At 41.0% G+C, this 16,641-nt stretch overlaps 1 protein-coding gene across 2 annotated transcripts in view; it reads right to left on the bottom strand.

The window, feature by feature from the left end:
* Positions 1 to 16,641, bottom strand: part of Vcl (vinculin) — an 88,389-nt gene that overhangs the window by 36,739 nt on the left and 35,009 nt on the right. For both annotated transcript variants that reach the window (XM_005083535.4, XM_005083536.4), the window contains exons 3-6: positions 10,017 to 10,167; positions 9,353 to 9,461; positions 7,290 to 7,412; positions 5,386 to 5,546 (exon numbers count right to left, since the gene is read on the bottom strand). In XM_005083535.4, the coding sequence (XP_005083592.1) occupies positions 5,386 to 5,546; positions 7,290 to 7,412; positions 9,353 to 9,461; positions 10,017 to 10,167 (544 nt within the window). The remainder of the gene's footprint in view (positions 1 to 5,385; positions 5,547 to 7,289; positions 7,413 to 9,352; positions 9,462 to 10,016; positions 10,168 to 16,641) is intronic.

Genomic DNA, 16,641 nt, shown 5'->3' with positions numbered 1-16,641 from the left:
CATTGTTTTGCTTTTTGTTTTTCCTAAAGTTGCCAAATATGCCAAAAAACCTTCTGCAGCAGATCTCCACCTTGTCAGTATGAGCTCCTGTTGCTACCTCTCATGACAGAAGTCCCAAAATCAAACTCACAGGCTGCACTAACACAAATGACTGCTTTTATCCCCAAGATCCCGAAATGGTTTGAAACACAATGGGAAGACAAGCTTTGCTCTATTCAGCATCCTCAAACACCATTTCTTTTTCTCTAATAAGCCCAAATGGCCCCTTCACTATGAAGAAAGACTATGATTCTCAGGAAGAGAGTAATTTTCTTCTGAGTAGATCTGACACACCGGGAGTTACAATTAGCAGATGCTCATTTTCCCTACACTGAACCAAGGGCAAACGTAGAATGAAGCTGCAGTCTTTTTAATGAATATGGGTGTTTTGCCTGCATGTATGTTTGTGCACTGTGTGCAGGCCTGGTGCCCGGTGGGAGCCAGAAGAGAGCACCAGATCCTCTAGCACTGGAGCCACAGACAGCTGCTGCCATGTGGTTGCTGGGAATTGAACTCAGGTCCTCTGGAAGAGCAGTCAGTACCCTTACCTCTGAGCCATCTCTCCAGCCCTGAAGCTGCATTTTTCAAGCTGTGAATTTCAGTTACTTTCTAAGCTGCCTTTTGTTGCTGCTGTTGTTGATTTGTTTGGGGGAGGTGGGAGTGCCAGAGCATATGTGAAGAGGACGGTTCACTGGAGTCACTTCTCTCTGACAAGGTGGGTCCCAGGGATCAACTTAGATCATCAGACTGGGTAGCAGGTGCCTTTACCCTGAGTCATCTCTCCATCCCTCTGGGTTTTAAAGCATGTGATTTAGACAGTCAGAAAGATTATATCAGTCACTAAAAGACCTCCTTAAAATCTTTTTGGAGCAGAGCATTAATAATCTTATCAAAAGCAAAACTGTTTATAGGGACATGTATTTTTTTTTTTTGTCTCCAAAGAATCTCACATGTATTTTTTTTTTTCGAGACAGGGTTTCTCTGTGGCTTTGGAGGCTGTCCTGGAACTCGCTTGGTAGTCCAGGCTGGTCTCGAACTCACAGAGATCCACCTGCCTCTGCCTCCCGAGTGCTGGGATTAAAGGCGTGCGCCACCAACGCCCGGCTCTCACATGTATTTTTTTTAAAGGGCAGTATTTATGATGAAATCAACAAAATCCTGTCATGAGTCACCTCAGTGCACTAACAGCAGACATGATGTAATCAGGTCTAGCATTATGACTAGAAATCAGTTCGTAGTAACCCTCTGTATGCACCTTCCCAAGAATATGATCAGGCCTCAAGAGTATCTGTGAATAATACTGAGATTCTCCCTCTAGACAGCCCAGAGTAACTGCAGTTAGGAAAGTGGAGTCCAGAAATCTGGAGGCAGACGCAGAGCCAGGAGGATCTCTGTGAGTTCAAGGCCAGCCTGGTCTAAATAGCAAGTTCCAGGATAGCCAGGACTACATAGAGAGATCCTATCTAAAAAAAGAAGAAGAAGAAATAAATTTAAAATTAAAGCAGAGTCCTACAATGCTAGTATTTTTTAAGTTAAAAATTTTAAATATGGAAACTACTGTCCAACCTCCTTTTCTTTCTTCTGCCAACACTGATTTACCTGTTCTACTTTTCAGATTACATATCTGCAAGCACCATTCCAATGTTTTAAACAAAGATATTTCAGGAAATAACAGACTATGAGAAACCTGTCTTGTCCTAAGACTTTAGTTACCTTCTCTAGCCTGGGTTTCTCTCCTCTGATAAAAGCTTCACTACTCTGCATACTATGCTCATTGTGACAACACTCACAGATGGGCCAGATCAGACAGGAAACACCAATTCCTTTAACATTTGAGGATTTCCTCCATAAATGCCTGAGTTAAACCAGCTAGCCAAACTCCTATAGCAAATTTCTGACTCTACTGAAGCTAAAACAAAACTTGAGTACACTCAAAAATAAATGATTTATGCTTATAGATAGCATGATCTTTTTTAAAGTATTCAAAATTAAATTCAACCCTTAAATCCCAATGGTCTGAAGTGAGGATGTTACAGGACAGCACAATCTAACCAACATTTCCAGATGTGGTAAAAAGTAGAGTGATCTTATGTGGAAGACATCCTAGTTAGTAACTGCTGCCCACAGCCAGTCTAGATGCCAGCAGGAGACTCACCACCATAACCAAACAGGAATGACAGTATCTAATGACTCAACCTGAAAAGCTACCTCTCTGTAAGGCTCAAAACATCTTAGCAATGAAATGTTTTTACTTTCCTCTCAACTCCCAACACGTATCAAGATACAAGTAATATAGGAAAAAATTTTTTAATTAAGTATATAGAAGTCTAAATGTACAGAGTAAAATAAGAGTTGTATTTAACTCATGTTCCTTTGATTCACAATGTTGTCCCAGGAAAAAATGCTGGCTTGGCTTTAATGATGACTGTTGAGTCAAGGGATAATTTTTACTTTCAATAGAAGTTACTACTAAATGTGTGACTCTGCAAGGTGAATGGAGGTATAACAGGTACACTATTCAGCTATGCACTGCCTCGTTGAAATCTGAACTTATTCAGAAGACGTATTTTTAACCAAGAATTTGTCCACTTACTTTCTTCCCCCACCTTTCTAGAGGAACCTTCACTTTCCAGAAGAGCACTGCCGCAGTGGGGAAGCATGAAACAAGCACGGGAAGACAGTTAATTACTACCAGTAGGGGCGAGAGGTGGTGACGGACGCTGCGCAGTGACAGAGTGGGAGCCTGGTGGCAACAGACACACCCCAGATCTGCTGACTTTACTGCTTGCAGTTTAGGAAAGACTCAGAACCCTACTTTAAAAAAAATTAAAAAGCCAGTATCCTAATCACCACTGTCCATTTTCAGGGTAAAATTTATTTTTCTAAATATTCTTATAGCTACAAAGAGTTTTTAAGAGTTTACGCGCAGGGTTAAGTAAAGCAGGAAGGCAACAGGGTTGGCAGTGACTTGTCGTGTGCATCTTTTTATCCTATTTTAATTTCTGAAACAAGTCAGTGTATGACAAAAGCAGGCAGATAAAAAATTCCTCTTGGCCGGGCGGTGGTGGCGCACGCCTTTAATCCCAGCACTCGGGAGGCAGAGGCAAGCAGATCTCTGTGAGTTCGAGGCCGGGCTGGACCGACAGCCTCCAAAACAATACAGAGAAACCCTGTCTCGTAAAAACCAAAAAAAAAAAACCAAAAAAAAAAACAAAAAACAAAAAAAAAACAAAACAAAAACTTCCTCCAGAGTAACAATACTACAGGACAGGTACAAGACAGCTGGTGAGGACCAGGTCTATTGTCCACCCTGCCTAACTCCATAATCCTAGACTGAAAACCCACTAAACTCAAGGGTTTTGCTTGCTTGTTTTTTAAGAAGCATTTTTTGATTGCAGTTGCACAAAATAAACTCAATAACACATATCCACTAAATGGTACATTATTTTCCCCTCCAAAATGAGGAAACATTACGTCTGTTCTTCCTTACTAGTTTCTCAGCTGCTAGAAGCAAAGGAAAGAGATTTGGTTAGGGGAACATGAAATCATTGAATTACGGCTGGTTCACAGCCTAAGCAATAGAACATGCAGAAAGCCACCAACTCAAGGTAAGAAAAAAAAATCACTATTCTTTACTTCTTGTCCTCTTTGGCTTTGGTAGTGTAAGCAGGACAGCTCTCTAGTCTACTCATTTTTACTTCAGGTAAAAACCTCAACAATACATCTCCAACAGCAAAATACCAGGGCCTACAAAGCTGACTGTTAGGAGAGGCATGGAGACAGCACCACCTCATGTCTTCTTTACCAAGAGCTGGACCCACAGGTAATCAACCCAGTTACCTAGGGAAACCTTCAGATGAGGTCAGTGGGGAAGAATAGGCAAAAAAGGTGCTCAAAGAGACAAGAGCACCTACAAAATACAGAAAGCCTGATATGCCATAGCAATCTTTTCTGTTTTGTCCCACCCACCCAAAAATACCAATTCAATAAGAGCCAAAGTCAATCTGCCCAACACAGCCCAGAATCCCACATTAAATCATGTCCTGACACATATCCGAGCACAGTGTTACACGCCGGCACACAAAGTAAGACACAGCACGCAGCACAAGAAACCTCAGACATGCTTTTCTCTTTTTTAGCGAAAACGAAACTAAAGGGCAAGAGAAAGCTTACCTTCTAAGCTCGAGAAAAGAGTAAAACAAACAAGAGAACAACAACAAAACAAAAAAAAAAAGATGCACAAAGAAGTCATTGGGAAGTGAAAGTTATCAAGCAAAAGCAAAATTAAATCAGATATCAGAGACTTAAGATGATTTCTATGATAAAAACTTATAATACAGTTTTAGAGCCAGTTCAAGAACATACTTCAATGAGGAAACGCCTCTGGAAGTAAATCTACAGATAAAAGTAAACTAACTGACTATGCACAGCTAAATTAGCTTTCTGAGCAGCAGGAGGGAAGACTGGTGATGTTTGGCCCCAAATTTGACCTTACCTTATATGTGGTCCTGAAGGAAAAACAGCCCTAATGAATAGCCAACAGAAGTCACTTTTTCCGTTAACAACCAGCTGGGTGACCTTGGTGACAGCATTTGGGTCATACATAGGAAAGCTAGATCCTGGAGATGCCCCCTCCCCCACTGCCTGCATCCTGGGCTTCTCTAAGACTAGTATAAACCAAAATGCCTTGGCTTCCTCATACCCAGAAGCTTTGCCATTGCATAGGAATAAGCAGGCCAGAGTGGCAACAACTCCAAACAACTACCAATAGGTTCTAAAAGGAAACCACATTAATGGACTCCCTATGGAGTCTAAGGAGAGTTTCTACAGAAGGCAAAGGGATCTGTAAACTTGCTAGAAAATATGAGGACCAATATTTTAATTAACAGAATGATCAAGCATCTAAAAACCCTGAGAGTTTCCTCTGTACACTCCTCTCAATAAAAAGTTGGCTAAGGACAAGTCTTCCATAAAGTGCATATTCTGTTTTTTCTTAGCTACCTGGCAACAATCACCCCTATAAATAGCAATGATTCCACCAGGGAAGTATGATACCCCAATTCCTCTACCAGCTCAAACAATTATAATTGAACCTGAAGTAAGTCTACACTCCTCAGCCTTCTACCAAGAGTCATCCTATACACCTATAGAGTCCACTTTGAAACACAGGAAGTATATAAAGGTGACAGGTAACCCATAACAAAAGAACAAGAAACTGTCCCATAAAACCTGTGCATTCTTAGGTATATACAGTTACAAGATAAAACTTAAGACAGATGACCATCAAAATCTCCCAGGAGTACAGAATTTGAAATTTTTTATTACTTTTCCTCTAGTAAGACTTACCTTGCTGGCCCAGGCATCTTCATCCCAAGAAGTGAGTTGTAACACACGAATGATCTCATTAATTTCAGCACTCATCTTTTCTACAGTAAAATTTCGATTTTTCAAAGCTTCTTCTATTCCTTGGTTTTTTGAGTTTTTGGTTGTAACAAAAATCTTCATGGCTATAAATATGAACAAAAGATCAGAATTTGATCTTTTAAAAAAAGATGTGGAGGACAGAGGCAGGGGGAGGGGGGTCAGTTCTCTTCTTCCACTATTTGGGTGGGCCTCAGACAGTCTGAGTCATATCGTTGGCCTGAAATTTAAACTTGTTGCTTAGTGATATTCACAGATGATGTTTCATACTTTAAATATGTATTTTGGTCTTGTAATGTCTTAAAAAGAATATATGCCGGGCAATGGTGGTGCATGGAGGCAGAGCCAGGTGGATCTCTGTGAGTTCAAGACCAGCCTGGTCTGCAGCCTGAGTTCCAAAACCAGAGAGAAACCCTGTCTCAAACCCCGCCCCCACCCAAACAAAAAAAAAGACAAACGCTAGAAAATCTTCTGGTCAAGTTCCAGCATCAGGAACTTTCACTGCAATGAAAATTCAAGATATAGAGAAAGCATCACCATGTCATTAGGGAACTAATTTAACACGCTCACAGATGACTACAATCACAAAGTACTCGATATCTCTCTCAGTCGTTATCATCCTGATTCCACCATGGCCTCTAGTCACTGCAAATCTACTGGGACAGAATAAAATACACCAATAAAACTTAGAGTAGTCTGCCGCCCCCAACACCGTGGTACTCCTCAAATAGTCAGGATATCTTCCAGGAGTTTTCTCCATGTGCACCAGCGGCTTCTCGTTCTCCCTTCCTTCTTTCCTTTCCTTTCTTTTCCCCTCCCTCCCTCCCTCCCTTCCTCCCCCCCCCCCCCCCTTTCTTCCCTTCTTGTTTTTTAAGATTTTTGTCTTGTTTTGTTTATTGTTTTTCGAGACAGGGTTTCTCTGTGTACCTTTGCAGACCAGGCTGACCTCGAACTTGCAGAGATCCACCTGCCTCTGCCTCTGCCTCTGCCTCCCAAGCGCTGGGATTAAAGGTGTGCGCCACCACCCAGTTTAAGACTTTTTTTAAAATCAGTGCACAGTGTTACACATCTTTAATCTCAGCATTCAAGAGGCAGAGGCAAGCAGATCTCTGTGAGTTCAAGGCCAGCCTAGTCTACATAGTAAATTCTAGGGCATCTAGGGCTACATAAAAGAGAAACCCTGTATCAGAAAAATAAAGAACACCCAAAAAAAAGTTTTTAATTAAAAAAAATTAATTAAGCTAGGCAGTGGTGGTGCACGCCTTTAATCCCAGCACTCGGGAAGCAGAGGCAGCTAGATCTCTGTGAATTCCAGGCCAACCTGGTCTACAGAGCAAGTTCCAGGACAGACTCCAAAGCTACACAGAGAAACCCTGTCTCAAAACAACAAAATAGGATTTTTTTATTTATGCGTATATATGTATGTATGATTGTATGCCAAGTATGGACAGGTACCCACAGAGACCAGAAGAGGGTACTGGAGCTCCTGGAACTAAAGGTACTGGAGGCTGACAGTGACATGCTTCATAAAGTTTAAATACAGCTGTCTTCTGAGACTTAAACTAAATAACCCACAACCTATAAATGACACAGGCATGAATACTGACACTTAGTAAAGGCAAAGTCCTTTTTGGCAGTTAAGAAAGCAGAAGGGAAAGAACATCCAGCATGATGACTCCAGAGTTCTCAGCCTTCGTCTGCGGCCCACATGATACAGTGACATTCAGTCACAGCTTGTGTAAAGGAAATGCTTCCCAGCAAAGGGGAGCGGCAGCAGGCTGAGGTAGAACATCCAACTCCCCTCACCCTACAATCAAAGCAGGAAGTACCTGAAATGAGAACAGGAAGCAGTTCTTTGACGGTGTTCATTGAGTTCACCAGCATCACTCGGTGCTCCTGGTGAGTCAGTTCCTGCTGCCTCTCATCAATCATTTTTGCCATCTTAGTCATCCCTGGGGCACAAGAAGAAATTATACAGGATGAGTGGTGAAACAAACCAGAATCTGGCCTTTCTGATCTAAATCCATTGTGACTTACTACAAAAAGCCAAACCTACTGTCTACATATTTAAAGATAGACATTACAACAATACTAGCATTTTATACAATGTTATACTGTTCAGGGAAGTATTAAAGGAAAATCCTAAATGTAATCATTGTCATTTGTATGCATACAGGTTCCATAGTGTATATCTGGCTAGTGTGTTGTGCTATGCAAGAATTTCGGCAAGAACTCCAGCAACCGTAGGTTAGGTTGGATTAGGGTGTGCTCTTGTTTTGTTTCTTAGCATTCATCGTTCATTCTGTGTACTGGGAGAGTATGTGTGTGACATGGTGCACCTATGGAGAGAGGTCAGAGGTTAACTTGCAGGAGTTGCTTCTCTCCTCCCACGTGGGTTCTGAGGACGGGACTCAGGTCATCAAGCCCGGCACCGTGCACCTATGGCAGGTATTTTACTCCTACCTTGGGAATATTTTTTTAATTTTTCAAGTTGATCCAATACTACTCTTAAAATTTGAAACAAAATAGAAATGTTATAAAAAGTATAGTGGTGGCAGCTTTTTAAGTACCTGGTATTTTGGAATCAATCTGTTAGCACTTAGTTTATTTTGGCCATTATTCAAAATAGTAAAGTGATTTTTAGATTACATTCATTTATTTAAGTGGCACACGTGTGCCACAATATATATGTGACAGAGGACAATTTGCAGGCCCAGTTCTCCTTTACCATGTGGTTCCTGGGAATGGAACACAGGTGGGCAGGCTCAGCTCCAACTGCTTTCATAAGCCATGCTATCTCACCGGCTGGCAAAATGACTTTTGTTTTAAGCTTTGGTTTTCAAATTACCTCTAGGATTTCATAATTTCACGGAGCATCAAGACCAAGGACAGGCAGAAAGGCGGGTTGCTTCTGCTTGACCCAGAGTACCTTTATTTTTGTTAGGTTTCACATAAAGTCACATAAGAAAAATATAGACCTTTTTCCCAGTGTTACAAAAATGAAACTACAGGTCTTGGCTAGAGGTGTACCTCAGTAGAGCACTTGCCTAGAATGCACTAAGCCTGAGTTAATCTCTAACACTCCCAAACACACCCCAGCCACCCCCAGCACACCTCTACAGCCATTAAAAAAAAAAAGAACAACTCAGAAAATGTGGTAAAGCTCAAAACCCTACTACACCAGACCCTTAGAAAGATTAAAAAGTAATTCACAAAGGAATAAACATCAAGTTAAACTCCTATTACGCCTTTTCATTAATCTTATTCATAATTAATGGACTCTTGAGGTCATGTTATTTCTATAAGATCAAACACTGGCATCTGGATATTTTGAATATTCAATACTCAGATGGCTAAATAACCATTTCAAATGAGATTTACCCACAACTGCTCTTCTCTCCGTTGAGGTCTGGTTACATTTTTGCAGCCCTGGGCTAGGGCACAAGTCCATACGGTAGGCAGCTAATTAGCAAACTAGGAAGCCATGAAGAGGACGAGCCAGCTGGCAGACAGTAAAGGAACGCTGTGGAATGTGGGGTGGGGAGGACTGCGGACTGAGAACGGACGGCCTTCAGCGAGACAGCAACAGAAAAGCCTTTCCCACAGCCCCCATCGGCGCTCACACATCTGGTTTAATGTTTCTGACAGGGCTGGGACTGGCTTCCTTTTTTGGTTTTGTTTGTTTGTTTTTTCGAGGCAGTGCTTCTCGGGAGCTGTGGGGCAGGGACCACTACGACATACCCGCAGCCGAAAGCCACTGTCAGCTCTGTCCACAGAGAAGCTCAATGCAGCACCCCCTTCTCTCTGCTAGAAAAAGAAGAGTAGCCTTTCCTCTTGAATCAAAACAGTCAATTCATAAAGACTTTCAATATAAAAATTGGTTTTGGCTCACCTGGCCCAAGATTCTTTGTGTAAGTGACCAAATCTTCCATAGTCTCCACTACCTCTGCCACTGTAAGATATTCCAAAATTCCTTTGCAAACTCTAATAATCTTGCGAACCTGAAAATATATTTAAGGGGGTCAGTCAAATTAGTGAATAGTACATAGAAAATGGCATTAGAGATATGTAGTTTTTTTTTGATATTTTAGCATTCTAAAGAAAATCACCCAGGTATCATTATCTTTTGCTGTTATTGTCTTTTGAGACAGGGCTTCTCTGTGTAGCCCCCACTATCCTGAAACTTGCTTTGTAGGTCAGGTTGCCCTTGAACTCCCAGAGATACACCTGCCTCTGCCTCCCGAGTGCTAGAATTAAAGGCATGCGCCACCATGCCCCACCTCTATTATTATTTTTAAAGTTAGACTTTAGGAGCTAGAGATGACTCTGTGGTCAAGAACATGTGATGCTCTCCCAGAGGACGCTGCTTTGATTCTTAGCACCCATGTCTGGCGGTTCACAAGTGCCTATAACTCTAGCCCTAGGGATGTGATACCTTCTTCTGATTTTTATGGGCACCCATAAGCACATATACACATAACACACACATAAAATAAAACAAACCTAAAATGAGGCTTCTGTTTAAGAGAGGTCTCTGTGGGCCTCAGATTACCCACCTCAGCCTCATCAAAGGTAAGAAGTAAGTCTGATGTGCCAGAGAGGATTCCTCTAGAGCCATCAATGAGGTAATCCCGAGCAGGAACTGAGTATGGGTCAGCCTGAAGCATCTGGGCTGCCTGAACAAGCTTAGTGCAAGCATTCTCAACCCTAGGGGGAAGAATAGGGTTACTCCTTAGTAAAAGCAAATATACAACCATAACATGCGAATACAAACACACACACACACACACACACACACACACACACACACACACGATAATTTATGGGGTTTTTTTTTTCTTCATGGCAAATAGCCAAGGCCAATTTATAACAGGGCATGGACTTTTAAAATTTGTAGCTAACGTCAGCACATGTGTTCATTCACTCAATGCAGTAGGCTTGTGAATAAATTGTTCTTTGTTGTTTCTTGGCAACAAAAAATGAGAGCACGTTTAGCACACTCAAGTGGCTACATCTCTGTAACTCCTTTGTTGGAATTCTTTTGTTCCCTACTCCTCCTCATCCCACAACAGACATTACATAAAGAACTGAAAACATTGTGGTGCTGTCAGAGTTAACATATAAAAGTATATCATGAGGTGAACTTCTCTCTCTTCACTATGTGGCCCCAGTTAGCCTGGGACTCACCATGCAGACCAGATTCACCTTGACCTTAAAGATCCATCTGTCTTTGCCTCCAAGTGCTGGGTTTTAAAGCATGTGACATGCCCAGTGTATAGTGAGATTTAATAATCAGATAATACAAAAGAATTGGAAAAAAGAACAAAGTAATACACAATTTTTTAACTCGTCTTGCTAAGTGGATTTGGGCCGTTTGAACAACTCTATAAAATTATGTTGTTAATTAAAAGATCAATGGCATTAGTAACTGAAACAATAATTAGCAGTCTAGTACTAATATAATTTAATACAGACCGCTAAGTCAGTCAAGGATTTGGTAGTGGAGGTGTGGAGAACAAATTCAACAAAGAAACTTCAAATGCATAAATCAAGTTTAGTCGTTGACCCTACTTAACTAAAATATGTTCATTCATTCAATTATTCATTCATAGAAAAGGATAAATGGATTATCTTATCTAATCTCATTTCAACAGAGCCACTGTTTTCACTGAGTAACTTAAAGAGATAACTAATTACCGCTGGGAGTTAGTGGTGCACGCCTTTAATCCCAGCACACTGAAGGCAGAGGCAAGTGGATCTCTGTGGGTTCGAGGCCAGCCTGGTCTACAGAGCAAGTTCCAGGACAGCCTCCAAAACAATACAGAGAAACCCTGTCTTGAAAAACCAAAAAAAAAAAAAAAAAAAAAAGAACAAATTACTTAAAAATGAAATATTCCAATATTATACATTTTCATTTGAAAAAACTAAAAAATACTATGTGCAAAAAAAAAAGTCCTATTCATAGCATTGTTTTGTGGATCAAATGAAATACAAAAATTTCCACAACATATTACATTGTTAATAGGAAGAATTAAACTAATAAGATAATCTCAGCTATATAAAAGAAGTGGGCTATAAATGACATATATAAAGTACTACTATAATTCAAAAACCATACTTTACTAAGTTAAGACATAAACCCTGGTACCACTAGGCCGTACAATGATACCAGTGAGAAACACAGACCTACTGTGCATGCCTGCTACCTCAATCCCCTACCCACCCATCCACCCCATCTCCAGTGTTTCTGTTCTTTCCTTTGAGACAGGGCCTCACTGTGTACTTCAAGCTAGCTTTGAACTCACTGTGTACTTCAGGCTAGCCTTGAACTCACTGTGTAGCCCTGGCTGGTTTTGAAGTTTGCTTTTCCAGCCTCCATCTTTCAAGTAGTGCTGGGATTACAGGCGTACATCACCACACCTGAGCTGACGTAGTTGCTGATTAGTCTTAATGGTCACAGGCCTGGTGCTGAAGAGATGGCTCAGCAGATAAAGCACTTGCTACCCAGGTTCAGTTCCCAGCACCCACACAGGTAGCTCACAACTGCCTACAATTCCCCTCCAAGGAATTCCACACCATCTTCTGACCTCCAAGGTCAAGCACACACATGGTACACATATATACATGCAGGTAAATAAAATAAATTAATCTGCCGGGCAGTGGTGACACATGCTTTTTTTTGGTTTGGTTTGGTTTGGGCTTTGGAGGCTGTCCTGGAACTAGCTCTTGTAGACCAAGCTGGCCTAGAACTCACAAAGATCCGCCTGCCTCTGCCTCCCAAGTGCTGGGATTAAAGGCGTGAGCCACCAACGCCGGGCTGGACACATGCTTTTAATCTCAGAATTTAGGAGGCAGAGACAGACAGATATCTGAGTTCAGAGCCAGTCTGGTCTACAGAGTGAGTTCCAGGATAGCCAGAGCTACACAGAAAAACCCTGTCTCAAAAAAACAAAAATAAACAAATAAATCTAAAAATAATTGTAAAGATACATAAAGAACCCCATCATTCTTTTATACAGCTATATAATAATTCTCAATTTACTAGCCTACTACAATGAACGACCTGGAAAGCTCATGATTCTACCCCGTAGGTGTGTCTGGCAGATGCTCACGCAGAGGTATGCATGCTGTAATTTTAATATGATGCCATGTCATCTGCAGAGGTTAAATGCACTCACATTTTCACCACAATGGATGAGAGGGCAGAAATAGTATTACAATGTCAGCAATAAGCAAACAAAAGGAAAGAATAAAATTAAAAATAAATAAATTAAAACTTTAAAATTTAAAGAAGAAAAACTGCACTAAGGAAATCAGAGTCAAGTTGCTTCAAACCCATAATAACACTTTTTTTAAAGAAACCAGCCAAGGAAAAATAGCACTTTTACATACAGAAGAATAACATGGACTTCTCTCTGAAGACAAAGGAACCCAAAAGACAAGGAAGCAGTATCTTAGAACCACTAAAGCCCTAGGCAAAGAAGTCTACCACACTGGCCTAGCACGCATGAAACCCGGGGTGCAAGTCCTAGCACCACCAAGAAGAAAGGTGGACCTAATAGCTCCCCAGTGGAGATGAACTTGGAAATCAGAGGCAGCATGCCTCCTGAGAAGCAGAAGTTAACTGCTCAGCATCGGCGGACGCCCTCTAACGACGGTAGGGAAGCCTTGCGGAAGAAGGAAACAGCCCCACAGATGAAACCTGATTAGAACTCTGTTTTTTTTTTTGGTTTTTACGAGACAGGGTTTCTCTGTATTGTTTTGGAGGCTGTCGGTCCAGCCTGGCCTCAAACTCACAGAGATCCCCCTGCCTTTGCTTCCCGAGTGCTGGGATTAAAGGCGTGCACCACCACCACCTGGCTTCTTTTTGTTCTAATACATTCTTTTAATTAATAGTTAAAGTCTCACTATTATTATTTTAAGGTCCTTTTGATGGAAAAAAGTTGATAGTCGGGGCTGGAGAGATGGCTCAGAGGTTAAGAGTACTGACTTGCTCTTCCAGAGGTCCTGAGTTCAATTCCCAGCAACCACATGGTGGCTCACAATCATCTACAATTCAATCTGATACCCTATTCTGGTATGTAGGTAGAACACTGTATATGTAATAAATAAATAAAATCTTTTAAAAAAAAGTTGATAGTCACCATTCTACAGCAAAATACATTCAATGATGTAGAAGTTCAAATGCCTACACACAGAATATAATGGGATAAGTACAATGAGGGAAGACTTTCACTTACAAAAACAACTATTAGTAACTGTCATGTGGATTAAAAACAAAAAACAGAGTCTGGAGTCAAAGGCTAATATCATAGAAATAATTTTAATAATTTAATAAATAATGCATCACTAACAGAACCTAGAACCACAAACTTTAAACACCAGCACAACAGTATCACTTAGAAATATATAAAGCTAGCACCTAAAATTAAGTAGAAAATTAGTGTAAGTGATTTTAACATATTTCAATCATAAACTGACAGTTCCAACAGACAACTAGTAAGTAAGGCTATGAGTTGGATCCCCAATAACACAAAAAGAAAAAAAATAATAAGAATAGAAAGAAACTGAATGATTAATCAAGACTTCTCCACAGGACGGTAGACACGAAGTGCTTTAGACATATTTTGCCGAACTTGCAACAGCAAATAATCTGAACAACAGCAAAAAAAAGCTGAAAGGATGAGGGAAAAAAGCTTGGTTTTTGAAAATATATTATCTTGATATAAATCTGGACAAAAACAGAGCAAGAAAATTATAGAGCAAGGTTTTTCATGAACAAAGAACCTTTAAAATATCGGCCACTTAGGACCAGGAAAATGGCTCAACTAAAACAGGTGCTTGCCACCAAGCCTGGAGACGACTTGCTGGAAGGAGAGAACTGATTCTTGCAAGGTAACCTCTGAACTCCATACCTATACACACAGTGAAATAAATATAGCAAAAACAGTCAATACCTCATAATTAATTCTGATATAATGGCTTACACCAGAAATCCTAGCACTCATAAAACTGAAGCAGGGCATCTGAGGTCAGCCGGGACTACACAGTGAGAGTCTGTCTTAAATGGAGGGGCAGGAGCACAGATCTCACTACGTAGCCTGTGTAGCTCAGGATGGCTTCAAACTAGCGACTGCCCTGCCTCAAAGCCCCTGAGTGTGCCATGAGGCAATTGATGCCTTTTAAAATCTCAAGCAAATACAATTTATCCACAAAAATAGGCAAGGATAATTCATTATCAGAAAATTTGCATTCATGTAGCAGACTACAGACTATCATAATAAAGGATTAAAAACTGGGATTGTCTGAATGGATACTGAAAAAAATTAAGTAAAATGAGCTATCATTTTTGTTTGTGTGTATGTGTTTTAAAGTCATAGAGGCTAGAGGTGTAATTCAGCAGAAGAATGACTGTCTATAACCAATAAGACCCTGGAACTGATCCCCAGCACAACAAAATAAGTCTTTCCAGGAACAGAAAATATAGGCTAGAGGAGAAAAATAGCTATGGCAGGAAGCTAACCACCACCAAACCCCACCTCACGTTTTCTGATATTTTACATCTGCTATCAGAAAGCATCCTCACAAACACAGAGAACACGTCTTAGCACCCGCCTTACAGTGAGACAGACAGCCCTGGGCTGGGACCTCCTGCCACTCCTGCACTGAGCTTCTGAGTCTCATAAACAAAATGAAGTAGATTAAATAACAACCAGTTCACACATGGAATTTAAGAAATGAAACTGTTTCACAGGGTTCCTTTGGCTCTACTATGGTAAGAACAACAAAGATTTTAAACAGTTCCAGGAAAAACAAGCATATAAACTTAAACTCTGAGAATGAATTTCTTAATCTGAGACTAGACCTATATTGGAAAAGTCAAGGTAATAATAATTAAAAGAATACATGTACCTGATTGCGTTTAGTGTTTCTTTTTATTTTTTGTTTATTTCATACGAATATGTGCATTCATGATTGTGCGTGCGTGTGTGTTGGGAAAGCCAGAAGTCATTGCCTGAAGTGTCTTCCTCAATCAGATTCAACTTGACTGGCTACCCAGCCGGTAAGCCACCCGGACTCTCCAGTCTCCACTCTACCCCTGACCCCCAGTGTTGGGTTATGGATACCCAACCTTTCAGGTAGGTGCAGGAGATCCAAACTCAGCTCCTCATGCTTACACAGCAGGTACTTTCCCCGGTGAGTCATCTCCCAACCCTGATTCCCAGGAAAAAGCTGAGGCAGTCAAAGGTCTCAGTACATGTGTGAGTCACTTAGTCAATAGTATCTGTGATCCTTAAATCCTTAAAAGCTTAGTACTTCGCCTCTTTATGGCTTGAGAATTATAGGACAAACAGATGGCTTAGTGCAGCATAGCACTTGCTGTGCAACCCTGACAGCCTGAGCTACACCCTTGGAGCCCGCCAGGAAGAGCTGATGAGTTGGCGGCTTGCATGTGTCTGAAGACTCACCCCAAAGCCCACAAGAGCAGCAGCAGGACAGAAACAAAGGAGACCCTGCCTCAATAGGGCAAAGGAAACAAGAGAAAGTTGTCCTCTGACTCCACACCCACTCGTGCCTGCACCGACACTACACCATATACTACACACATAGATGATAAGTAAACAACCAAGAATTAAGAAACAGTGAAACACGTCACAAATTACATGTGTTCTTTTTCTTTGAAACACTTAGGAAAAGAACAAATTGTAATCATTAAACGTCTAACTTTAATCCCTGAACTCAGGAGGCAGAGACAGGTGAATTTAAATTTAAAGCCAGCCAGGGCTACACAGTGAGACCTGTCTCTCAAAACAAAGCAAGCTAGTACTGTCTGAGGCTGAGCGGTGGGCCACACTACCTCTGGAAGGTTGGACAGTAAAATGAATTTACCCTTGGAAGCCATGAAATCTGCAATAAGGAAATAACGGAGTGATCTTGAGTGAGTCAGTTTGTCAAAGATTAGCCTTTTTCTCTATAAAATGGGTTTATTACTGATGGTGTACACATGCAACCTCAGATCTGGATTTTAGGCCAGCTTTGGCTACATATCCACTTCAAAGTCAACCTACTCCACATGAAACCCCGCCTCAAAGTGAGACCTTATTTTAAAAGTGCAGAATCCTAACATTGGACATCTTAGAATTACATGATATTATATGTATGCATACACATCCCAGTAAG

This window comes from Mesocricetus auratus, unplaced genomic scaffold (genome assembly GCF_017639785.1).
Source record: "Mesocricetus auratus isolate SY011 unplaced genomic scaffold, BCM_Maur_2.0 Super-Scaffold_100053, whole genome shotgun sequence".
In the NCBI taxonomy this organism is placed as follows: domain Eukaryota; kingdom Metazoa; phylum Chordata; class Mammalia; order Rodentia; family Cricetidae; genus Mesocricetus; species Mesocricetus auratus.
This window is presented reverse-complemented; position numbering and strand designations above follow the sequence as displayed.